At 43.7% G+C, this 25,783-nt stretch overlaps 3 protein-coding genes across 5 annotated transcripts in view; 1 reads left to right on the forward strand and 2 right to left on the reverse strand.

Moving 5' to 3' along the window:
- MRPL21 (mitochondrial ribosomal protein L21) overlaps positions 1-13,830 on the reverse strand; it is a 33,013-nt gene extending 19,183 nt beyond the window's left edge. Inside the window, exons 1-3 of one of the 2 annotated variants that reach the window (XM_053268035.1) lie at positions 13,700-13,747; positions 4,697-4,757; positions 2,331-2,361 (exon numbers count right to left, since the gene is read on the reverse strand). In XM_053268035.1, coding sequence (XP_053124010.1) covers positions 2,331-2,347 — 17 coding nt within the window. In that variant the 5' untranslated portion in view covers positions 2,348-2,361; positions 4,697-4,757; positions 13,700-13,747. Of the gene's footprint in view, positions 1-2,330; positions 2,362-4,696; positions 4,758-13,699 lie in introns of both variants that reach the window. The other variant, XM_053268025.1, reaches the window with a different exon arrangement.
- On the reverse strand, positions 549-13,775 carry LOC128333021 (E3 ubiquitin-protein ligase RNF4-like). 2 transcript variants are annotated; one of them, XM_053268012.1, is made up of 4 exons: positions 13,700-13,744; positions 4,697-4,757; positions 2,331-2,361; positions 549-2,231 (listed from the first exon to the last, which is right to left on the reverse strand). In XM_053268012.1, exon 4 carries the CDS (start codon positions 2,067-2,069, stop codon positions 1,155-1,157), a length of 915 nt encoding a protein of 304 aa, XP_053123987.1. In that variant the 5' UTR covers positions 2,070-2,231; positions 2,331-2,361; positions 4,697-4,757; positions 13,700-13,744; the 3' UTR covers positions 549-1,154. The 2 variants fall into 2 exon arrangements, with proteins under 2 accessions (XP_053123987.1, XP_053123977.1); XM_053268002.1 differs by lacking the exon at positions 2,331-2,361 and having other exon boundaries at positions 13,700-13,775.
- IGHMBP2 (immunoglobulin mu DNA binding protein 2) overlaps positions 13,812-25,783 on the forward strand; it is a 117,088-nt gene continuing 105,116 nt past the window's right edge. The window contains exons 1-2 of the mRNA XM_053267986.1: positions 13,812-14,054; positions 20,928-21,097. Coding sequence (XP_053123961.1) covers positions 13,972-14,054; positions 20,928-21,097 — 253 coding nt within the window. The 5' untranslated portion in view covers positions 13,812-13,971. The remainder of the gene's footprint in view (positions 14,055-20,927; positions 21,098-25,783) is intronic.

Here is a 25,783-nt window from a genome sequence, read left to right on the forward strand (position 1 = left end):
TGCTAACAGAAGAATGGATTACACACATCTGAGAGCAAGTCTGACAGTTCAGAATTAGCAACATAAAACTTAAATCTGACATCAGTTCAGAAGCAGGGAAATGTTAACAAATCTGACATCAGTTCAGAAGCAGGGAAATTCAACTCTTCAAGCCATTCTACTATAACAAGTTAACAGGGCTGGGATGAGTTTGTATTACTGCAATTCGAGTTCCTCTTTGCAAAATGATGTCCAGTTCTTATATGCAATTAGTAGTAGCACAGTCAGTGCTTGAACACACCCAAATGGATCCAGCTTCATATAGCAAGCCATTTGCAGGAAACAGCTCCTTGTTAAGTTACACCATTTCAACCACACAGTCACTAATTGACTGAGGAGATACTTTATGTGAATTATTTGGCCTGCATTTACTTGATTGCATTTCAAGTGGCAACAGCAGTGCCAATTGCAATTTGAAGTGGGCCTTACACAGTAGACCTGTGCATACATAAGATTCATTAATAACTACCTTAATTGTCAGTTCAAATAAAGAGACTCCACATGAAAAATCATTTCCAATAAAGATATTTATGCATTTTATATTAGGCATGAGCTACAGTGTTCCTGTAATTCCTAGTTTACGTGGATATTCAAACATTTTTTTAATCTGTGTATTTTTTGTATTAATACAAAGGGAAATTTGCCACTAGATAACCAGCAGATGAAAGCAATTCTTTTTTCAGTAAGTAGTTGGTTTTACTTCTTACAGGGTGAAGTGCACAACAAAGCAGCAAGTTCTCCAATAAGTAGCCTGTCATCTCTGCTTGCACCATCATGATCACCATAACCTCAGAGTTGCGAACAAAAAAATTCTTTCTGTACCATTATTTCTTCAGTCAGAGGCCTTTAACAAAAATATGTCCAAGGGAGGATGGCAACACCAGGCATATTTACCACAGGAAAAACTGCCCTTCAGACACCTGCAGACCTTGTACTTCTGGCATAAAGGCAACAGAGCAAGATGGAAACTTGGACAGTACAAATGGACCACCAAAAAAGCCAAATGAAAAAAAATCAGTGTACAATCAATTGTCCGGTTTAGTCATTTACATACTCCTTAAAAGTTCTCTAACATTTATGAAGTTATCATGAAAGCCCAAATTAGATTTTTGTCTTCATATATAAATTGGGTGATACTGTTTGTGATTGAGTTTTCTCCTACATGCTGGGCAACAATTAGCATTTCTAAGAGCATCACGGAGGCACTGACTACAGAAAATGTGGCCGCATGTTGTTGACACTATAAGCCGTCCACTATGCACTATCTCTGAGTAGCCTTCCATGCAAATTGGACAGTTCACAGTACCTGAGCGTACTGAACTTGCAATGCCATCCCTGAGCAATTCTCTGGGCAACTTACTGGTGACATGCAGATTGCTCTCTCTGGGTTCGCTCTCGTCATCACTACTTAATATACAACTGTCAGACAACAGCTGGCTCCTTAACTCTTGATTTTGCCACTGTCTGTCCTCTTCAATACACACAACAGAATCATTATGTGTAAGATCAACTATTAAAGATTCTGAAGGCTCACAGGTAAGATCTACTACTTCACAAGCACTTTCATCAAGTTCAATTGGTTCCACTTCTGAAGTTACTTCTGCAGCTGTCATTCTACTTTGGTTACAAGTTTGCAGAGGATGGATGGTTTCTCCAAAAATCTCTTTTTGAACCTCTTCCTGCTCCATTCCTTCATCATCACTCAAGGAGGCCGTTGCTTCCAGAAGACTAGGACCCACTTCCGAACAAGAGTCACCAGCAGCAGTTTGTAAAGGTAAGACCACAGAAGATGTGGACGGCAAGGAGGAGGGGATACTGGTTTGAAGAGCTTCCCTTCTAGATATCTTGCCTAGGCCACTACTTGGACTTGTTGGGAGGAGGCTGCTGCCCTTTTTCTTTCTGCATTTGGTTCCACCAAGCGTGGAGCTGGCTGAGCTCTCGCTACATGGGGAGAGGAGGGGCAATACAGGCTGCACAGAATGCTGGCTTTTCCCCTTGACTCTAAGCTTCGCTTGCCGCTTAGGTGCCATCTGATTCTACTACTCAAGGATGATCATTTGATGCAACCGATGATACCTTTGAGAATTGCAACTTTGAGGTGTTGTCTCTTAGTGCCAGGTGCTATGAAGCTGGGAGCAAATTCAAACTCTCATGATGAAGAGTTAGGGTGCGTTTCGTGCTATTCTTTAGAACTGCATCAAAGTGGGAAGAAACACGATTAGGCTGCAAAAACAGCACACTATATTAAGTTTCTACTTTTCAGCCAAAACTAATATTTAAAAGGTTCTCACCCTGCTTTGGTAGTCATCTTTACACAAAAGCCTAGAAAAGGAGGGCAGAAAATTCATGGAAGAATATGAATGGATCTTGTATACAGAGTTAAGCTGAGGATGTTGGGAAATATAAAAGTGTGATAGTGCCTTCCACTCCTATTAGCACCTACCTCCTATGGCTGCTGATGCAAGAAGCATTTTTCAAGGACTGAAAATACTCAACTTGTACATCTAATCCTTGCAAATCACATAGCTCTGGTGTTTAACCTACACAGTTTTTTCCTGCTTGTACATCATGGGGCTAGGAAAACAGCATAGCTTACAGGGAGAGATGTCAGCACTGATGTTTCTCATACATCATAGCTGCTTCATTTAGCTTGTTTTTGGTCCTGCCTTTTTGTTCCTCTCAACAATTAAACAGTAAAAATCATTCCATCATTAAGAATAAAAATAAGATACTGAACAGTTACAATAGCTAAGCAACAACAAAAAAGCTCCCACATCCCAGAGGCCTGACATAATAGGAAAGCGTTAACTTGTTTCCTAAAGAGTTTGCCCTAGGGCTACCCTGAGGGATAGAGCTCCAGAGTTAATGCTTTTGGAAACTTCTTGATGTAGTTTCAGTTTAGCACTGACACAGCAGCACAGAAAGTTCCTCTCAGTCTTCCTAGGATGCAGGGCTGACCCTAGGGTTTTTGGCACCCTAGGCAAAATATGACCTTGGCACCCCCATATACACTTCTCTATATAGAAAAGTCTAGAATGAAAACATCTTCCTCACCAAAGTCCTCCATGGATCAGGAAACACACTTTTTTTGTAACTAGCCTGTTCAGATCCATTCTGGTGACTCCCACTCCCACACTGGCAGCTGGGCTTAGCTGGGCCTAGATGACAACAGCACACGCAGCAGCTAGCTAACCTGCACATCATATGAAGAGACCATGCTTGCAGGGAGGACCCTGGATAAATCCCTACAGGACAGCACATCAGCACAATTGCAAGACATGGCTATTCCCTTGAGTGTAGGAGCACCAGCACCCCTTAAAAATCTGGTTTTCTAGGCAACTGCCTAGTCACCTAGACGGACAGGCTGGCCCTGCTAGAATGTTCTAGTGCAGGGGTTGGCGACCTTCCCAAAGTGATGTGCCAAATCTACAGGGGTGGCTCGAGGAGGGGTGCCACTCAAAGCAAAGCTGGCATCCCTGCCTCACTGGTCCTGCTCCACCCCGTGTCAGCTGGACCGTAACCCTACCCAAACCCCTACTTCACTGGCCATGCCACTGGCCACAACCTCAGCCACCAGAATCATCACTGGACTGGAAGCTAGGGGTGTGCACGGAACCGCCAACTGCGGTCCGGCAGTGGGGTGGGGGGTACCTTTAAGAGCGGCGGGAGGGTTTACTTACTTTCCCGCTTGGCGCCCGTAATCCTCTGTGTAATTGGGGCGGCAGGACACCTCCCTGCCGCCCCTTCCCCGATGTTACTTGCAAAAAACCCAACAGTCCTTTGCGGGCGCTCGTCTCTGTGACATGCACGCAAAGGACTGCTGGGGTTTTTTGCAAGTAACATCGGGGAAGGGGCGGCAGGGAGGTGTCCTGCCGCCCCAATTACACAGAGGATTACGGGCGCCAAGTGGGAAAGGTACCTCTTAAAGGTACCCCCCACCCCCGGACCAAACCACCCAGCTCCGGACCGGTCCGGAGGCTTTTTTAATGGCCTCCGGACCGGTCCGGGCCCATCCATACTGGAAGCCCTGCACTGATTACCTCTCTTCTTTCCAGTGGTGTTCAGTGCTGTACTCGAGCCAGCATTACCCATCACCAGCTGGTCTGTTTCTTCAGCAGACTTGTGCGCTCCATTTTGGGAAGCACAGAAGTTTGTTTCTGGAGTGGGAAGACAATGCACATGCGAGGAATACTGGCCACTAGGATGCCTGTTGCCTGCCTCCAGCTGGTGTCTCACTGCTTGATGTAGCAGGCAGCACACCCCCAAGATCGGTGGTGGAGATCTCTCCGTCTTTGCTGGCTCTCTCTCATATGCATGTGTTCATTTCCCCCCAGAGCATGCTTGTTCAAGAGAAAGCCAGCCAGCCAGCCGGTGCAGCCAGAGAGACCTTCACCGTTGATCCTGAATGTCTGCTGCCTCTGACAGCAAGCAGCAGCATGCCAGTGAGAGGCAGGCAGCGGGCATCGTAAGCATCATAACGTCCGGTCTTCCTCACAGTGTGGGTGCCACTTTTGGCACCTGTGCCATAAATTGCCTCCCTTGATCTAGTGGAATCCGGGGGCTAACCTGATAAAGCTGTCCCTAAGGAAAGAGAAAGGAAGGTCCATATCCTTGAGCTGAAAGAAAACACACAAAACTAGCAAAATATTGAGCTTACTTTTGCTGTGATGAGGTGCTTTGTGAACTTTGAGTTCGAGATGCAGACCACAAAAGAGAACCTGAAAAAGACAAGTAAGATAATTAGAAACAAGCAGTCACTGCTCGTTTGATAAGCTAACAAGTTGTGCCAGTTTCGGAATTGAATGGACACTAAAGTGCAGAGACAGAGGCAGAATGCGTTCATTATTCCCTTTCCTTCAGGTGCTTATTAACTGTATCTAAAGACAGCAAAAATAGCATCCCGATTCAGCCTCAAGAAATCTCTGTAGTTTATTAAAAAGCAGGAAAGCTGCTCTTGTGGTAGTAAGCATGAGTTGTCTCCTTTGCTAAGCAGGGTCTGTCCTGGGTTCTATTTGAATGGGAGACTATATGTTTGGTCCAGAATGCTGCTGCAAGGATGCTCGTGGACGCAGCTAGATTCAAGGTGCTGGTCTTGGCCTTTAAACTTCTGCACGGCTTGGGGAAGGGGTACCTGTCGGACCACACTTGCCCATATGAACTTGCCAGGTCCCTATGCTCAGCATCTCAGGCCCTGCTCACAGCCCCACCACTAACAGAGATCCGGTTGGTGGTGACTAGAGACAGGGCCTTTTTGGTTGAGGCCCCTTGGTTTTGGAACACCCTTCCTAAAGAGCTTCATAAGAATATAAGAACAACCCTGCTGGATCAGGCCCAAGGCCCATCTAGTCCAGTATCCTGTTTCACACAGTGGTCCACGAGATGCTGCTGGAAGCCACAGGCAGGAGTTGAGGGCATGCCCTCTCTCCTGCTGTTACTCCCCTGCAACTGGTACTCAGAGGTATCCTGCCTTTGAGGCTGGAGGTGGCCTATAGCCCTCTGACTAGTAGCCATTGATAGACCTCTCCTCCATGAAGTTATCCAAACCCTTCTTAAAGCCATCCAGGTTGTGGGCTATTACCACATCTTGTGGCAGAGAATTCCACAAGTGGATTATGCATTGTGTGAAAAAGAACTTCCGTTTGCTGGTCCTAGATTTCCTGGCAATCAATTTCATGGGATGACCCCTGGTTCTAGTGTTATGTGAGAGGGAGAAGAATTTCTCTCTATCCACTTTCTCCACACCATGCATGATTTTATAGACCTCTATCATGTCTCCCTGCAGTTGTCTTTTTTCTAAACTAAAAAGCCCCAAATGTGTGAGCACTGTAAGATGGGGAACAGTGTTCCCTCGAACAGAAAATCCCAGATGTTCTTGACTACAACTCCCAACATCCTCAGCCAAAGCTCACTGCAGCTAGAGATTCTGGGAGCTGTAGTCAACAACATCTGGGATTCCCTCTTACATGGAACACTGTAGGTGGATGGACCACTCTGGGAAAAGCACCTGCATGCTTGCATGCAGAAGGGTCCAAGTTCTCTCCCTGGCATCTCCAAGATAGGGCTGAGAGAGATTCCTGCCTGTAACCTTGGAGAAGTTGCTAGATGCCCTGCTAACTGGGCAAAGAGGCACCTTTTACCGTGGTGATTCTCTTTATTTAGCAGGGGAAGAGTAACTTGCCCTTTCCACCCCCAGCACAGTACCTCCAGTGACTGTTGCTGGTGTCTATCTTGGTTTTTTTTAGAATGTGAGCCCTTTGGGGACAGACAGCCATCTTATTTATTTATTATTTCTCTGTGTAAACCGCCCTGAGCCATTTTTGGAAGGGCGGTATAGAAATCAAATTATTATTATTATTATTAATAATAATAATTAGATGAACCAACAGTCCGACTCAGTATAAGGCAGCTTCCTAAGTGAAATGGAAATGTCCCTAATGGAAGCCTGCAGGGTCTGGAACTTCGTTCTACAAACCAAGGCTCTTGCTTCTGTGGCTTAAGTGAACTGGAAAAATAAGTATAAAAAGGAGTTTGAACAAGGCTTCTGTTCTAAATCTACTGCAGAAAACAAGCAGCAGAAATAATGAGAACAGAGAGAAAAATGAGCAAATTAATGGCTAGATTAGTGAAAATCCTCTCTTGGAAAGTTATTCCCAACAGCTTATTAGTTTAATCATCTTTCTTGCAGTCACAGCATTGAGCTAACTCCTTTCAAGAAAAGACAACCTGCGCAAAGTAATTATTTACAGGGGATTTAACATCAAAAAGTAGGTTACAACTGAGGAAGTAATGTTAAATAGTTTCCCTAACCAGGTTTGTTTGCTTTTTTAAACACACAGAAACTTTGGAGACTTTCCTCCCTTCTAAGTTTTCCCTCCGGATGCAGGCAATCTAAACAGCCTGGCCCAATAAGGGATGGGACCATATTTCAGCGGTAAAGCATCTGCTTTAGAAGGTCCCAGGTTCAATCCTTAGCATCTCCAGGTAGGCTTAGGAAAGACTTCTGACTGAAACCTTGGAGAGCTGCTGATCCTGTCCATCATTTTAAGTTTGGCTTTTTCACCTCCTCTATTCCACAAAGTGCATTCATTTTGCATCTGCAATGCAGCAAGAGAACTGTATATTTCACATGTTTACATAGATCCATGATGCAGAGACCCTATACAACAGGCAATCTTGTATTATTTTGGAAAAGGCACACTCCGCGTCCCCAATTTACCAGTGGCTTTTGAACACACGCTACTGCTGTGTTCACACCACCTACTGGAAGTGTTCTTTCAACACCAGAAAAAAAATTTCTAGCTACCATCAACCATCTCTCTGGACCCTCTAGTTGGCCATTAATGCCTTGACTAGTCAGTCAGCTGTTCTAGTTTGCCAACATATTTACCAAACTAGTAAATACCAAACTAGTTTGTTAGATTTCACATCCCATGGGCTTTAGCTTAATCTGAAAAGCCCAATACACAGAGCTGGCGGAATGAAAAAGGATAATTCTGAACTCTACCTACAATCATGTTGTTTTAGACAGCAGTGGAAAGGAAGAGGAGATGGTTTCTCTTTCTTCACCATCTCATTTTTAGAAGAGACTTTATCTCTGCTGTAAGCAAACACTGTGTCTCATCTGCAGTAGACTGAGAATTCCTATGAATTTGTCCATATCCACAGCATGCAGAAGAGCAGCAGCCTGTACGAGAAGAGAGCGGGGTGGGGTGGGGAGGCAAGCAAACCTCAGGTGCATTTCACTCCGACTCTCCTTGCCTGGGGCTGCCTCGCTCTCTTTTGCCTTCCCCACCTCAGCATTAACCGCAGGCGTGCAGGCTGGTCATTCATCCAAGTCCCCAACCTGGGCAAACAAACAGTTTGCACCCCGGGGGTTAATGCTATGGTGTGGAAGGCAAGGAAGAGCAAGGCAGCCCAGGTAGGGCAAGGAGAGTGGAAATGAGCTGCACCTGCAGCTAATTTTCCACCCGCTCTGCCCCACTTAATAACATAAGAACAGCCCTTCTGGATCAGGCCCAAGGCCCATCTAGTCTAGCATCCTGCTTCACACAGTGGCCCACCAGATGCCACTGGGAGCCCACAGGCAGGAGTTGAGGGCATGCCCTCTCTCCTGCTGTTACTCCCGTGCAACTGGTATTCAGTGGCATCCTGCCTCTGAGGCTGGAGGTGGCCTGTAGCCCTCCAACTAGTAGCCATTGATAGACCTCTCTTCCATGAAGCTATCCATAAGGTAACTTATGGATAAGCCTGTACAAGTTATCCACTTGTACAGGCTTATCCAGAGCCAGTGTGGTGTAGTGGTTAGAGTGTTGGACTCGGACTGGGAAGACCTAAGTTCAAACCCCCATTCAGCCATGAAACTCACTGGGTGACTCTGGGCTAGTCATGTATCTCTCGGCCTAACCTATCTCACAGGGTTGTTGTGAGGATAAACATAACCATGTACACCACTCTGGGCTTCTTGGAGGAAGAGTGGGATTTAAATGCAAACAGTTTCTATGGGAAGGGTATTCCAAATAACTGGCGCTGCCATCAAAAGGTCCTGCTTCTTCTGGGTGCTGGCTGAACTTCAGACAAGCTAGACTGCAAAGCAGAGCCTCAGATAACCGCCTAAGCATATGGGGTGTAGTGCAAATGGGAGGAGGTGGTCTTTCAAGTACCCAGGTCTAAATCCATTTCAGGATTTAAAAGTAAGACTCGAACTGGACCCAGGAGCACACAAGCAGCTAGTATGAACTGAGCAAGGGTGGAGTAACGTGCTCCTGGAGAACTGCCCTAGTCAGCAACCTGGAGTTTGCATTTTCAAGGGCAGCATCAAGAAGACTGTGTTACAGCAATCCACTCTAGAGGTAAATAAAGCATGGATAACTATGGCCATTACAGACTTTTCCCAGAAATGACTTCAGTTGCCACACCAGCCAATGTTGGTATAAGGTGCCCCTTGTCCAGCTATCACATGGGAGAAGAGCTGGTCTTTTGGTAGCAAGCATGAATTGTCCCCTTTGCTAAGCAGAGTCCACCCTGGTTTGCATTTGAATGGGAGACATTGTGAGCACTGTAAGATACTCCCCTCAGGGGATGGGGCCACTCTGGGAAGTGCACCTGCTACATGCTTACATTATTATTAATTCAATTTCTATACCGCCCTTCCAAAATGGCTCAGAGTGGTTTACATTAAAACAAAACAATTAAAATCAATTAACATTTAAAACCAGAGATTATAAGACCCCATAAACACAACAATTAAAACATTCAAAACAGTTTAAAAACCAAGTTACAACATTAAAATCATTTACAACAATTAAAAAACCATGGAAGGCCAGGCCAAACAGATTGGTTTTGAGGGCTCTTCTAAAGGCCAATAAAGAATTCAAATTGTGGATTTCTGTAGGGAATGCATTGCACATCCCAGGAACGGCTACAGAGAAGGCCTGCCTCTGAGTCGCCAGTAGACACAGTAGCTGGAGACAGACCTCCTCAGATGACCTTCATGTGTGGTTAGGATCATGCAGAAGAAGAAGGTGCTCTCTAAGATAACCTGGACCTAAGCCATTCAGAGCTTTAAAAGTAATAACCAGCACTTTGTATTTTCCCCAGAAACATATCGGCAGCCAGTGTAGCTGTTTCAAAACAGGCATAATATGGTCTCTCTAGGTTACCCCAGAGAGCAATCTGGCTGCGGCATTTTGAACTAACTGAAGTTTTCAAACTACATACAAAGGCAGCTCCATATAGTGCGCATTGCAGTAGTCAAGCCTGGAGATTACCAGCTGGTGCACCACTGTTGTGAGGTTTTCCTCTTCAAGAATTGACGCAGCTGTTGAATCAGCCAAGGCTGATAGAAAGCACTCCTGGCCATAGCCTCCACCTGAGATACCAGGGTCAGGCCCAGGTCCAGGAGTAATCCCAAGCTCCATACCTGCTCCTTCAGGGGGACTGTGACCCCACGCAGCACGGGAAGATCTAACTCATCCCTCAGATTCTGAACCCCTACAATGAGCACCTCCATCTTGCTTGGATTCAGTTTCAATTTGTTATCCCTCATCCAGCCCATTACTGCCTGTAGGCAGGTATTTCGGGAATGAACACCATTTCCTGATGATGCAGATGAAAAGGAGAAGTAGATTTGGGTGTCATCAGCATACTGATAGCAACCAGCACCAAACCTCCCAATGACCTCACCCAGCAGTTTCATGTAGATATTAATAAGCATTGGTGACAGAATTGGGCCCTGGGGAACTCCATATAACAGCTCCTGTTTTGAGGAGCAACTGTCACCAAGCTCCACCGTCTGCAATCTACCCGAGAGATAGGAGCAGAACCACTGCAAAGCAGTGCCCCCTATCCCCAACTCCCCCAGGCGATCCAGAAGGATACCATGGTCAATGGTATTGAACATTGCCAAGAGATCCAGAAGAACCAACATAGTCACACTCCCTCTGTCAATGCCCTGGTAGAGGTCATCCATCAGGCCAACCAAGGCTGTCTCAACCCCATAGCTAGCTCTAAAGCCAGTTTGAAATAGGTCTAGATGATCAGTTTCCTCCAAAACTGCCTGGAGCTGGTTGGCCACCATCCTCTCAATCACCTTGCCCTATCATGGAAGATTGGCCTGCGACTATTCATCACTAAAGGGTCCAGGGAAGACTTCTTAAGAAGAGGTCTGACCATTGCCTCCTTCAAACATGGAGGCATCCTACCCGCCCTCAACGATGCATTGATTAGGGATGTGCACAGAATCGCGGAGCTGCGGTCCGGCACTGGGATGGGGGGTTCCAAATAACGTCGGGGGGGGGGGGCTTTACTCACCCTCCCAAGAACGGCGCCGTATTTATGTGAGTAAGCGGGCGGCATGCCTCCCTGCCGCCCGCTTCATTCCCCCTCTCGGCGTTCCCTCCGTTCAAATTCTGAATCGGGCGGCAGGGTATCCTCAGTCCCTGCCGCCCTCTTTAATGCCCCCGCTCGGCTGGCGGCCGCCCCATTCAAGCCTTCAAGACCCCTGCCGGCCCGGCCCTTCCCTTCCCTTCCCATTGCAAGGGGGACGAGCGGAAGAACTCCCTGCCTTCCCCCTTGCCGGCTGTGCTGCAAATGGCTTCTAAGAAGCCTGGAGTCAGGTGGCTTCCTATGTCTCCAAAAGGAGATCTGGACCAAGGATGATACCTAAACTGCAAACTTGTTATTTTAAGGTGAGTGCAACCCCTATTCCCGACTCAGCAAATGTCATAAGCAACACCACCTCTGACTCATCTGAATTAAGTTTCAACTTATTTAGAGAACCCTTAGAGAACCCTGGCAGGATGCGGGGTCCAGGGCAAACCAGCCAATGCAGGGCCCCCTTCCAGTTAATTCTAATGGGGGTTAAAAGAGCAGGGCCCAGGGCGGCTGCCCTGCTTGCCATGCCCCAAGGACAGCCCTGCACTCAGTTCTTAACAGCAATCAAACAATGGCTCAGGATGACCACCAGGTCTCTAGAAGCTGTTGAAAATGAGAGGTTCAATCAATAGGTTGGGGCACAGAAGTTTGGGTTGAAGTGCTAACCTCACTCAGCAGCTTCATGTACATGTTAAAAAGCATAATTTATTTATTTTATTTTATTTATATACCACCTGACTCCAAAGGTTCTAGGCAGTTTATAAGTGGAACAAGATGAATCACTGCAGTACCTCATAAGCCATAAAACAGAGCAGAAGTCTGCCAGCACCATCTTCTGAGACTGTATACGTCTGTACTGGAAATGTATAGGCTCTAGTGTTCTTGGGTGTGTGAAGAAGTGTTCTAGAACAATGGCTTCCACTCAATCATTATCTGGGAAGTAAAGGAGGCTGGCCAGTGTGCTCCAACTAGATTGTACTCCTGGCACTATGGGAAACATATGACACACAGACATGAAGAATGGAGATGGGGCTGTAGGTACAGATCCATGGGGAAGTTAGGTGACTGAAATTCCTGAGAAAGTGATGATTTTGTGTATTTCTGGCAAACAAGAGCTGTAAAATATATATATGAATCGGCCCTTAAGACATAAGGAACACTACAAACATCTAATTCCTAAGAGTGCTTATTAGCCTCTATCCACAGAGTAATAATATAGCTTTGAAAAGATTATGAGTAGGAGATACTATTGGAATGACAAGCTTTTGACTACCATCAGAGAAGCTGAATGGCAGAGAGGTCCTTTACAGCTACCACCAAGTACAAGTTGCTGCTCACAATTGTTGAGATCTGCAGAGCTGTATGGAGAGGCTGGATAAAGCCATTACAGCACTAATTAACCAATTTTAGTAAGCCAAACCATCCCTTTTCAGCAGATGGAGAGAGCTAGGGCTCATTCTGCTTAAAGATTTTTCCTTAAGCAATATAGCATGCTGGTGAAGGAAAGACTACAGAACATGTCTAATGAAGGAGGGCACTACGCTATGAACTGCAGAACAGTTTGTCTAATAAAGGGAGAGCAATGAGGTCTGTAACATTCAGTTTTCTGTGACTACTCCCTAAAATCATCATCAGCAGCACATATAACATCAGCTAGACATTCCCTAAAACACCAGTAATGAGATATTGAAAGCAGCACAGTTAGTAAAGTCTACTTCAGCCATTAACAACCTCAGCTAGTTTTTTCATCCTTCCCAAATTATTTTTAACAGCTCCCTTTAAAGAAGTAAAATTTCCTGACTAACCTTTTGATTTTTTAGAAGTTAGGGGTCATGACGGCTTTTTTTCAAAATTATATGAGAAACGTTCTTAAGTATTTTAAAAATGAAACCAAGTCTTCTACATGATTTTTAGACAAAGCTTAAGACAGTTATTGTTTCTTAATTTGCAATAATATCATAAATAATATCCTTCACAGAGCAAGGAAAAGAATCTAAGCTAGACTAAAATATTTAAATGAAAACAACCACCTTTTACAATACAATTTAAGAGCAGACAAGGATCACTGAACTTGCTCCTTAAAAAAACCAGATGCACTAGGTGGAGCAGAAGCTACACTGTTAGGAATAATGATGAAGTCACAATGTACCAGTCAGCATAACAGAGAGAACCAAACGCCTACATAGAGGCATAAGTAGTAGCACAGGGTGGACACACTACCAGGGATTCTCAACGTTTGGGTCCCCAAATGTAGTTGGACTTCAACTCCCATAATTCCCAACCAAAGGCCACTGGGGCTGGGGATTATGGGAGTTGACATCTATTAACATCTGCACACACATTGAGAAACCCTGCACTAGACCACTACAAGGTTTGGAAAACACGTGAACTAGGGACAGGTATAGCTGATGCAGGTTGCGGGGAGGGACAAAGAAGAAGAACATTATTTTAGAAACATATACAGGCTTAAGGCACAATTTTACTTTAAAGCATGAGGAGAGCTGCACTAAAGTAAGGCGCGGTTACTGGAAAGAACAACAAACAGATAGATACTGGATGAGCGGCTACAAGATGTAGTACATGAAATCCACAGCAAAAGAGATTTCAGAACCATATAGAGAAAGCCAAGATATCACCACTGAAAGTACAGTAGAGCAGAGCTGGACAAATACACAGAAATAAACTGAAAGCTGGGGGAAGGGAATGGACTGCAAATCCAGAAAAGTAAGGACTGCAAGGCGGAACAAAGTCCAAAAGAAAGCTGCACATAAGCCTACCACCACCTTACCTGCCCGCACTGCTACTTGACTCAGAAAGCGCCCACAAATAACTCTACGTCCTACTGTCACTACCGCCATCTGCGCTGCGCTACACCGCGCCGCTTCTTTCTTTTTCACTGCGGCCCCAGCGGAACCGGAAGCAAGGGGACGGGAACAGCGGTGCACTGGGGCCGATAGGAAGCAGAAGCTCAGTTCAGGAGGGCTGCTCTCACCTTTTCCTGGAGTCTGTTGGTTGTTCTTTGCATAGGAGCTCTCCAAGCGCCCGGCTAAGGCTGCTGCGATGGTGACGCTTGTTCAGGACTTTGTGTCTCGGCAGGTGGAGCTACTAAAGGAGGAAAGAGAGGCCGAGATTTCGGAAGCCAGGTATCATCGTCATCGGCGGGCAGCAGGAAACTGCTGCTTCTGCATATATGGGCGCCCTTGGGCCCCCCAGCAAAGGGGTAGATTGATTTAAATGCTTCAGAAAAGAGGGCGATTTAAGCAGTTTTGCCATGTATGTGTTTCCTGAACACGCATGCAAAAAACAATTAAAATAATCTGGTCTGAGACAAAAAGAGCACTTATGTAACCTAGAAGCATAGTCCACATCCTTTGCTTATGCATCCCACATGTACTGTGGATTTGGATCTGTCAAGCAACAGATTTATGTTTGACTCTCTGTATACACGCAAGGGTATGAAGTCCGATCATTTACTTGAAGGCTAAGGCTGCAATCCTATGCATTCTTATTTAGACGTAAAACTGAAGGAGAGACTTACTTCCTCGTATACACACATGCGTAAGATACAGCACGTGTCCAGACTTTTCAGAAGCAAGGGATGGTAGTAGTTTATTAAGCAAAATAGTGTTCTTGATGAGGGGGAAAGTAAATATCCATGCTGTATGGCTAGAAGAGTCCTAAATATCCATGAAGTGATATTTGAAGTGAACACATTGCAGAGCTCAGGTTGTTGGAGGGCATAAAATAGTAGTACTAGAATCCTTCCAGACGTGGTCCTTGTAGCACCAGCCATTCATTGCTTTTTCATATGTAGTCCCATGTGGAATTGTAACAGTCCTTTCACACTGCAGCAGATTTAGGGGGGTTGGGGGCACTTGCATTCACTGTTCCCTCTAAAGCATGCATGCACATGTTTGTGCACTCACATTTTTTAGGTCCACTCAGTTAATTTTAGATCCTGCTCAGGTTGAATCAGGAAGGCCCCACTCTGATGCATGTGCACACACACTGCCTTGATACTGCTGCCCAGAACAAAACTCATTCTGCATAGTTGCCATGCCCCCTGGAATTTTGGGTTTCACCCAGATTTTAAGCATCTCACCCAGATAGCTTAGCTCACCCAGATTCACCCGGATTTCAGCTTTCTTTCTTTTTTCTTTTTAAGCTAGACTCTAGCCCTAGTTATGGAGGAAAATGTGCAGTCACTATTCTGCTCAAAAATTCTTTTCAAGCCAATTTACATAATCTGCAAATTAGGCATGCAGATTTGGAAAGCCAGAATATGGCAACCCTAATTCCACACACATGTAAAAAAATAGAGAGAATGCTGCTTGCATTATACTATGTCCTATGGATCATTTAGATTGAAAGGCAGGGTATAAATCTCAAAATGAATAATTAATAGTAGTAACATTGCCACTAATGGCATTCTGCAACAATGTCCTGAGAGCATAGTACTTGTGAGGTTTTAAATTGTCTGCTGATTCCAAACAGGGGCAATAAGCTAAACTTTGTGGACTTCATTGGCCATTGAGTCAGCAAGTTTGTAGACAGAAAGTCCAAAATGTGCCTCTTATGGTGGTAGTAATAAAAAATGAAAAACTGTCAGTTTCTTGCCTTTTAATGGTCCCCCAATATCTGCTGACTGAAGTAGGCTATAAGTAGGTTATCCCACCACCTATTTGTAGAGGCAGCTGTTTGATGAGCTAGGATATAGGGAGGTTATTCTACAATTCAGGTTACAAACAAAGCCAAATAAGAACTATTGGGAAAGGGTGGAGGGATCCCAATTTAGAATACAGGTGTGCATAACAAATGCCAAATTCATATTCTGAATTGGATGATTGTAATGTCTAGCAATATCTCCAGTTGAAATTATGTGACTTGTAGGCCATCTTAGCATAAATAAATAGCAGAGAAGGTTTACAAATTAAATGTGTGGCAAGCTGCCTGTTCTTGTAGTGCGGACATTACACCAGGTACAACTTCTCTTTCCACTACAGCAGTCTGGTGTGAGAAACTCAGATTCTCCTCTCTACATAATTAAAGGCACAGAATCCCTCTTGTATTGAACAAGGCAATCCTAACATATCCCTTAGTAACTGTCAACTATGAGAAATGGCTAACAGTTCCTGTGGCAAGTATATGGGGGGCGGGGGCTTGGGGTAAGCATATAATTGTCAAGGAGTGGGGAGGATGTCATAGGTTTCCTCACTTCGTTATAGGAGTAACTGAAGTTTTCAGACTTCTTTGGGATCAATGGATTTGATTCAGAGTATTGTTTTACTGTTAAGTAAAATGGACTTATTGGTTCTCTTCTTCAAATTGAGGAAGTTTTTATATTATTGAAGTTTTTAAAGTAAAATGGTTTTTAAAAACTGTGTGTATATATATATATATAGAGAGAGAGAGAGAGGGAGGGAGGGAGAGAGAAATATTGTTTTTAATTACTGGAAAGAGTAAAAGAGGTATCAAAACAATGAGAGCTTCAGGCTAAGACCAGCATCCAAAGACTTCTGTACTTAGTTCTGCACACCCTGGGGGCGGGGTATGTGTGTCTCTGGACTTGTTTCTCAAACAGCAGCCAGAAGCAACTTATTAATTCAAAGCTTCTCTTATTCTCTAGTCTAAGGCCCCTAGAGCAAAGGAGAAAACAGCCTCTTTAAGGCACTGCACACCACACAGTGAAGATTGCATACTTGTTATCTATTGCTTAGGGCTTGCCTGAAGTGAACTCTTGAAGAAGCTTTAGGTACAAATCAAAATGGCTTCTGAAATATATTTAAGATTTCACTGTTCTTTCAGTTACACTGACTACATCTCTGCTTACTGCTAGTATTGACGAATTTCCCCCCTTGATTGCTGCACATAGCAGCAAGCAAGCTGCTGCCTATCGATTGTTGGGCAGCTAGTGTGTGGTGTCTGATCAGTTAATACAGGGCTGTCAAGCAGATTACTTCCGGACATGTGTAAAATAAGCTGCATCTTTTATGACAGCAGTCATTCTTTTGTCTCGCATGTGCATGCTCTGAAGGCTGTTTATTCATCTCTGTACTTCTGTTTTCCTTCGATTTGCCATCTCTTCTTTCCTTTAAAAGTGTTAATGGAAATTATGTACATTAGCGATTGCTACTTGCCTAGCTGAAAGGAAGAAAAAAGATTTGGCCTTCTTTTCCAAATATTCAGAATGCTATAGAAACCACAGCAACAGCTGGACATCATGCAAAATCTGTAGTTTTGCAGCTCCCTGTATCCCAAAATGCACTGTAAGAAACCTTTTCACATAATTGGCTGTCCTGGGTAGTATTTCTTTGTTGTCCACCAACATTCTCCTTGGCATTCTCCCTCTGTTTCTTTTTCCTTTGGAGGGACATATAGAAGAAGAATCAAACTTCTCAGTTGAGAAAGAGGGGAGCTGGTCTTGTGGTAGCAAGCATGACTTGTCCCCTTGATGCTACAATTCTCTCTAGAACACCAGTTGGCCTCAGAAGAGCATTGATGGCCCTAGCTCAGTATTGTAAAAATGATAAACTGAAAATCAACTATCAAAAAACCAAAGTCATGGCCTTCACCAGAGGACCCAAGACCTGCTCCTGGAGTATAAATGGCCACAAGATTGAGCAGGTTACCTGTTTTAAATATCTAGGAGTGGTCCTACATGCCTCTGGCTCAACAAAGGCCCACTGTGACCATGTCATCCTCTCTGCCCAGAAGACCTCCACCATCATTCTAAGATTCCTGCAGTCTAGGGGAGGCCAGTACATATCTGCTACGCTTAAACTATTTGAGGCCAAGACGCTGGTGCAACTCCTTGATGGGCCCAGTCTGGTCCCCCCTCCTCCAATCTTGCCCCTTTGGAGCAGGTGCAGTCCAAATTTCTAAGAGCAGCCCTCCAAGTTCCCCTTGTGTCTCAAATGCTATCCTACGTTTGGAAACGGGCATGATCAAGGTTGAGGCCAGAGTGTGGCTGTCTATTCTTAACCTCTAGCTTAATTATCCTTCAATCCCTGGCCCCTTTGACTGTACAGGACAGTTTTCAGTCTTCTTGGAAAATGGCTGTGTGGTCTAAACTGTCTCCCTGGGGCTTCTCCTCACTTCTCCTGCTTGCGATGGGCCAGGACTGGGCAAAAGCAGTCATCAAACAGAGGATAATGGACACTGAGCACCACACTGACTTAGGTAGGGTTCCAAACGTTTTGTCCTCAGAAAGCCGCAGGGACTCCCCCTCCCCTTCCACGTATCTGTCACAGCTGGAAACCTCTAGCCACAGAAGGACCTTTACCTTCGCCCGGTGTTATGTCCTTCCCTACGCTGTACGGGAAGGCAAATACAGAAAGATCCCAATGGCAGAAAGGCTTTGCCCCTGTGACTCTGGCGAGGTAGAAACCACAGAACATGTACTTCTCCTTTGCTCCTTTTATAGAGATGTCTGGCCGAACCTTATTTCTCCACTGCTTTGAAAGTATCCCGGCCGCCTGAACCATGTCTACACCCAATCCTACTTCCTGATGGAGTTCTGGCCTTCTTGTTTAACATTGCCAAGTTCTGCATGGCAACATGTAAGATCTGCCGGACTATGATGGCCAGGACCTCGCACCAACTCTGAATAGTTTTGATCTTTTGTTGATACAATTTGCTAGCACTCCTTTCTTATACACTTTGCTTTAGTCATGTTAGTACGTTAGGGTTTTTAAAAAGTATTTTTATAGTTTTTGAGGGGAGCAGTTTTTGCTTATTATACAATATATTTAATATTAGAGTGATAATATAGTTATATGGTTCCATATGTAGTGATTTATACTAATTTTTTAGCCTACTTCCTAGTAGGTTTATGAGATCACCTGGCATTCTCTGTGTGTGTGTGTGTGTGTGTGTCCGTCCGTCCGTCCGTCCGTGTGTCCCCCACTATCAACTTCACAATGCCTGGACCAATAGGAACCAAACTGGGTACAGTTGTAGGGACACATAGGGACATCTCAACCATGTAGATTGTGATGATGTCATCCACCCCGATCCAAAATGGCGGACACATAAACTTTTGAGGCACAAGTGGGCTAATTTGTAAACCGCCTAACCAATTTAAACCAGATTAGGTACAGTTGCAGTGAGTGACACACAGGGACACCACAATAATGTTGTTTGTGATGATGTACTCCATCCTTATTCAAGATGGTAGACACACAAACATTTGAGGTACAAGTGTGCTAACTTTTAAACCACTTAACCGATTTGAACCAGATTTGGTACAGCTGTAGGGATACCTCAAGGGCACAGTTTATGATTATGTCATCCACCTCCATTCAAGATGGTGGTCACGTGAAAGTCTGAGGTGCAAGTTGGCTAATTTGTGGACTGCCTGAGCCATTTGAACCAAATTGGGTACAGTTGCAGTGAGTGACACACAGGGACACCTTGATGGCATAGTTTGTGATGTTATCCACACTGATTCAAGATGGCGGACACGTAAACCTTTGAGGCACAAGTGGGCTAACTTGTGAACCGCTTAACCAATTTGAACCAAATTTGCAGCTGTAGGGTCACCTCAATAGCATATTGTGATGATGTCATCTACCCCAATCCAAGATGATGGACACATGAACATTTGAGGTGCAAGTGGCCTCACAGTGACATACACGGATGTCTCAGTGCTGTAGTTTGCGATGATGTCATCCACCCCGATTCAAGATGGCAGATACATAAACTTTTGAGACACAAGTCCACTAACTTGTGGGCAGTCTAACTGATTTGAACCAAATTTGCTACAGCTGTAGGGACACATAGGGATGCCCCAATGGCATAGTTTGTGATGATGTCATCCACCCCAATCCAAGATGGTGGATGTGTGAATTTTTGAGGCCAAGTGCACTAACTTGAGGATTGGCTAACCAATTTGAACCAAATTTGATACAGTTGTAGTGAGTGACACACAGGAACACATCAATGGTGTAGTTTGTAATGTTGTAATCCACCCTGCTCCAAGATGGTGGATGCATGAACATTTGAGGTGCAAGAGATCTAACTTGTGGACCTCAATTCGAACCAAATATAGTCCAGTTGTAGAGACAGTGAAAGGAAAGTAGGCTGATTAGTTCTTACTAGAACAACTTGTATATTTTTGAATTAGCTTTTTAGTAGTAGTTTTATAGTCTTTACAACTTTAGAGCAACAGTTTTTAGTATTTATATTCTACAATAAATAATAATACTAATAAAATAATAATAATTTATAAATTAATAGTTTCTAGTAATTTTATCATTAATTATATTATAATTTAAAGTAATTTTGATCTATAATAATTTTGATTGATAGATTGATTAAGTACAGGTCAAGTTGGTGTCGACTCTTAGCAACCACATAGATAGATTCTCTCCAGGATGATCTGTCTTCAACTTGGCCTTTAAGGTCTCTCAGTGGTCCCTTCATTGCTCTCGTAATCAAGTTCATCCACCTTGCTGCTGGTTGTTCTCTTTCCTTCAACTTTCCCCAGCATTATGGACTTCTCAAGGGAGCTGGGTTTTCACATAATGTGTCTGAATTATGATTAAAATAGTAATTTTAATGCAATTCTAATGTTGATTTTAATTTTGACCATGCCATTTTATAATTACTTTTTGTTGTTGCTCTACTGTACTGTCTTATGCTTCTAATAAAGGTTATTATGACTGTAATAAAGTTGATTTGCTTTGACTTGACTTGTCCCCTTAGCTAAGCAGAGTCCACCCTGGTTGCATACGAATGGGCGACTTGATGTGTGAGCACTGGAAGATATTCCCCTTAGGGGATGGAGCTGCTCTGGGAAAAGCAGAACGTTCCAAGTTTCCTCCCTGGCATCTCTAAGATAGGGCTGAGAGAGATTCCTGCCCTCAACCTTGGAGAAGCCACTGCCAGTCTGTGTAGACAATACTGAGCTAGATGGACGTATGATCTCATATGGCAGCTTCCTATGTTCCTATGAGTATCAGTTGATACCTTTCACTTACCAGCCATTGTCTTTCTTTTTGTGTGTGCTTTTCCAGGGCATGGCAAGAAAGCATCTCCCTGAAAGAGCTGCAGCGCAGAGGGGTCTGCTTGCTGAAGCTTGAAGTAGCCAGTCAAAGAACTGGATTGTATGGCCGGTTGCTTGTAACTTTCCAGCCTAGAAAACATGGTTCAGAAGCAGAGCTGCCCTGTAGTAGTTTTGGGCCTGGTGAGTAAAGACTGTTGTTTTTTAAAAGTAGATTGAAAAGCTAAGTCTAGCTTTATATACTAAACAGAGGTGCATAATATCACAAATCCTTACTAATTAAAATTGAAATGTAGGGTGGATTGTTATGTGGACTTGCTTTATCTTTAACCTATAATGATAAGAAAATTATAAATGCTAGGTGGAATGTAGTGGGTAATTTTTGGTACGTGCAGTTTAGCTTTGACTAATGGAATCCAGTGATGAACCCAGTTAGTTCTCCCATGCTAACAGGTGTCAGACACTTTTGACAGAAGAAGCCTAGACTGTGTGGCATTTGCAGCTGGAGGGCAGGCAAAGGAAGCCTTCCATTACAAGGCAGCTGGCTAGAAATTAATTAACTAAAACTGGGGTTTGCATCTCATTATGGCTCAAGGTTATGTAGTGGAGGTCGGAAGGGGCTTGAGTCTGTGCAGGTTCATACTGAGAGATTTAGGAAGATCTGTTGCATCAGGTATAGTCTGCATGTCTCCAGTATAGCTCTCCACTCACCCTATTATATACTTTTAAATGTATACATTTTTTGTAGAGAGAGAATAGATGTTGAGAGCTGTTGTAGCATAGTGGCTAAGAGATGAGTTATGAATCCTGAAATCTCTAGTTCAAATGTCATCTCTACTATAAATTCATTAGGAAGCCTAAGGCAAGCCTCTTCCTCTTAGCATTGCCCGCCCTCAAAACTGCAGCACAGTAATAATAATAATTAACTTATAGGGTTGTTGTTGGTTTTCCAACAAAATCATAAATGTGATGCACTCTCAGTACTCAAAACTGTTATTCAAAACCTGAGATCCTTGTTGCACGCGTGCTCCTGCAGAACGACTCATGAGAATTTAGGAAAAATCAGCAATCTCGGGTTGGCACCATGCCAGCCCAACATTCACCTGGGATTGACAGCTGGAGTTCAGATCTAGGATTAATAATCCAGGGTAAATGTCATGTTGAGGCGATATCAAACCAGGATTGCTGATTTCCCCCAGGTTTTAATTAAGCACTTCTCCGGGATCTTGGTTTTTCCCCTACCAGACATTGCTTTAATCATGTGAACTGGCCCTGTTTGTGTTTTCATCTTGACGGTGCTTATCTTTCATTTGTTTTGTTTTAAAAAGGGAAACATAATCCTAAAATCTTTCTCTAAACCATGCTTTTTAAAAGCTCTGTAATGTGAAGCAACAGAAGTGCCTTTAAATTAAATCTGTCTCTTGGCACGGTAACTGAAAAAGTGACATTGGCATTCCAAGGCAAATGGTACAGCTGCAGTAGTAAATTACCAGTATGCTGACTCCTAATAGGATATTTTACATTTTGTTATTCTCCAGAGATCTTCACAGGACATAATTCAGGAATTCATTTTGCTATTGGCCTGACCCAGTATCCCAGCTACCTGGTTTTATTGGCAGGTGTCCATGTCATGCACTTATTTTACAGTTAAACAAAATTGATCAGCAGAAGCCCATATCTGAATAATCTAATTTCACATATTTGTAAATTACTTAGTGTCACCATTTTCTAATATCAGACAATAGTCATTTCAGTCATTGCTCCACCCACTTTCGTTCTCCTGATGCCCTTCACAATATGCTCTGTTACCTTCCTCCCCTCCATCCACTAGGATGCTCTTCTCTCTTTAGCAAACCTCTCCCCTCACAGTCTAAGAAAATATAGATGGAAGGAGGAGAGGCAAGAGCCACCATTTAATGTTGTGCCTAGTAGAGTACTATTGGTGGCTTTTCTTTACACTCCATGGCATGGTTCCTGTGTGAAAGAGGGCTGGGTTATGGAATAGACTTTCTCCTTTTCAACCTCAGAGCTCACACACATAAGGCTGGAAAGGATGCCTATCCAAACACAACTTCCTGAATGCAGCCTCTTTAAACACGGGTTTATGTTCTGAAGGTTGCACATGAGAATTAGCGGGGGCGGGTGGCGGGGAGACAACCAGCCAGCTCCATGTGCTGCCTGTTGAGATATATTTTAAAGGCACTGTATTGGAGCAATCTCTATCTTTCTCCTACCACTACTTTCCTGAAAGTGGAGGTGGGGAGCAGGACCAGAAAGTACTAGCCACAGCCTTCAGAATCCAGGCCTGTTAATACAGTCTCTTAAGGATATCTTGTGGGATTTTCTTTTTCTTTCTAAGAGGAGGAGGAGGGACATTCCAAGAGGGGCAGGAAGGAGATAGAGCCGAGCAGCCTAGCTCTTTAAGGCCCAGTTCAGATACAACAGTGAAACATACCTTTTAGTTAAGTGCATAATAAAGTGTAAAGTTTACTGAAACAGGCTTCTGTGCTCCTCAGCCATTCTCTTGATGCACAAGGGAGGAAATTTAAAGTTTTGCTTGTGGCTTGTTACAAACTGCAGTTTCCCATTATGTCCAAATATGGGAAACTGTGGTATGTATAAGTCACACTTAATAAACAAGTCAGGATCTCAAACAAATATCTAATCATGGTTGTATAACTTGATCTGGTCATATCCTGGTATTAGGGTATAATGGGAAGTGGTATCTTGTTACAAACTGCAAATGGAAGCTGCTGATTTACTCCTCCTTCCCTTTGTGTGTGAAGGAGTGGAGTACACAAACCTAAGACTTGCTGTGGCTCATTCTTGTCACAACAAACCAAGGTTTGCTGTTTGAACCAAGTCTTAGGCTAGAACTACAGATGAGAATCGGGACTTTTCTGAGGATAATTCTTCCTTGCAACAAGATGACTAGACAATTGCATAACTGCATACCTGAATTAACACTTCAGCTCTAATAGTGGCCATGCATGATAGTAGCAATTTGGGAGAAGCACACTGTTGTATCCTTGGTTATTTTTGAAATAAAGGGCTATTTGGATTGTATGTCATTCAGACAAACATGTGCTTTGGAAAGAGCCCCCAGGGACTTTAAAAAGCACATCATCTCTCTGTGCACTGCTTCTGAGAGAGCACTTATATTCTGGTGCATGACACAGAAGCCAACATGAGCTAAAGACACAGTCTGCACATTTTAGTCATGCAGTGCTGAGTTTTTCCTTTAATGAATAAATATTTCAGTAAGATGAGGGGTCTGTGGGGAAAAGGCAGATGGAAAGTAAAACAAAAATGTCGCTTTGCTGTACAGGAGGCCGTCGTTATCTGTGGGGGGTTCTGTTCTGCCCTACAACTGTGGATAATGAGACCTTGAGTCAATGGGAATGGGAGGGTTAGGTTCTTAGAGCTAAAAGAAAAAGGGTTTAAAAAGTGAGAAGGCTGAAATAAAGTCACATACCATGTCCTCCAGGTCTCCAGCTGTCCAGCAGTGCCCCCCACCCTCCAATTCCTCAGATGTTCCATGAAAAATTGCAGGAGAGGATTGTTTAAAAAGAAAGGGCCACAAAATGGCTCCATAGTATAAAATGGTGGCCAGAAATGACATTGGAAGTCATTTCTGGTCACCCAAGAATAGGCAACCACCCAGAGAATACAGTATGAATTCTGTTGAGAATTAAGCTGTGTAGTCCTTGGATGAGATGAGAACAATGCACTGATTTTAAAAGGACACCTTTTGTTAGAGCAATGTAAAGTAATTTACTTGAAAAATGTACATATTACCTATTTGCTAGTGTAGGGCTGGTTCCAGCAAGTGTTATAGCAATATCTGGTCACCCAGATTAGGCAAATTTAGACTATTCTTGGAACTGCGGATAATGAGGTCCGGTCTATATAGCCTAACCCCAGATAAGCGAAACAGCGGATGCTGGGATCGCAGGTAACGAGGGCCACCTGTAGTTGCAAATGAACCATATGCACTTTAGGGAAGGCAACATCTCTTGTTGGATTCTAGCAGAGTCAACTGATTTAATCATGGAAATTTAAATTGGCAACTTCTGTAATTATTTAGGACATCCAGTCGCCTATGTTTAAATAATGGGTGTTAATCATCTTCATTGCTTATTGGAAAAGTTTCCAAAATGGAACATATCTGGTGGATAAAACCAATATGTTTTTTGTCTTTTTGTTTAGAATCTTAGTAGAATCTAGGTAGATTCCACTAAGTAGTGGAATCTACCTAGAATTTGATATATTTTAGATATATACATATGTATATGATAATATAGAACACTTATGATATCTGTCCAAAGTGGTTGTGTGTCAAGCTCTCTCACTGTCTAGATCTTGACACTTCTTGCAAGGCTTCTAGGTAATGCCATTCCTCATTTTGATCCAGGAACTAAGCTGGATCAAGGTGGTCCAAGTCACTGCTCTAGGATCTTTCAGTGTGGGACTGAGCTGGTTTCTGAAGGTTGGGAGTTCTAGCTCTTCTTTGCCAGAGGTGAAGTTTCTGGATTCATTTTCTGCCTTTGTTTTGTTTTTGTTATTTTAACTGAAATTATGCAGAGAGAGTATCTTATCTGCTTGGGTCTCTTGGGTCCAGATTTTTGCATTGGAGAGTACCAGATCCATTGAGATATATTATCTGAGAGCACCAGCTCTGGACCGTGGTAGTTAAGATAAGACTCCTCTACATTCCCAATTGTAATTTTGGGGCCCAGTGAGATATAATGAGCTACCATTACAAAATGTTAAAAAGATATTGCAGCTAGGTTTAGTAGTAGATGCTCCTCCTGAGACAGCAGTTTCATGTGAAGCCAGCAGCTGAGTTCTGATCACTTTTCCTCTCTT

The sequence above is a fragment of the Hemicordylus capensis genome, chromosome 1, assembly GCF_027244095.1.
Source record: "Hemicordylus capensis ecotype Gifberg chromosome 1, rHemCap1.1.pri, whole genome shotgun sequence".
In the NCBI taxonomy this organism is placed as follows: Eukaryota; Metazoa; Chordata; class Lepidosauria; order Squamata; family Cordylidae; genus Hemicordylus; species Hemicordylus capensis.

Bases quoted from the DNA above. Each gene is read 5' to 3' on its own strand.
- LOC128333021 (XM_053268002.1), bottom strand. From the start codon at position 2,069: ATGGCACCTAAGCGGCAAGCGAAGCTTAGAGTCAAGGGGAAAAGCCAG.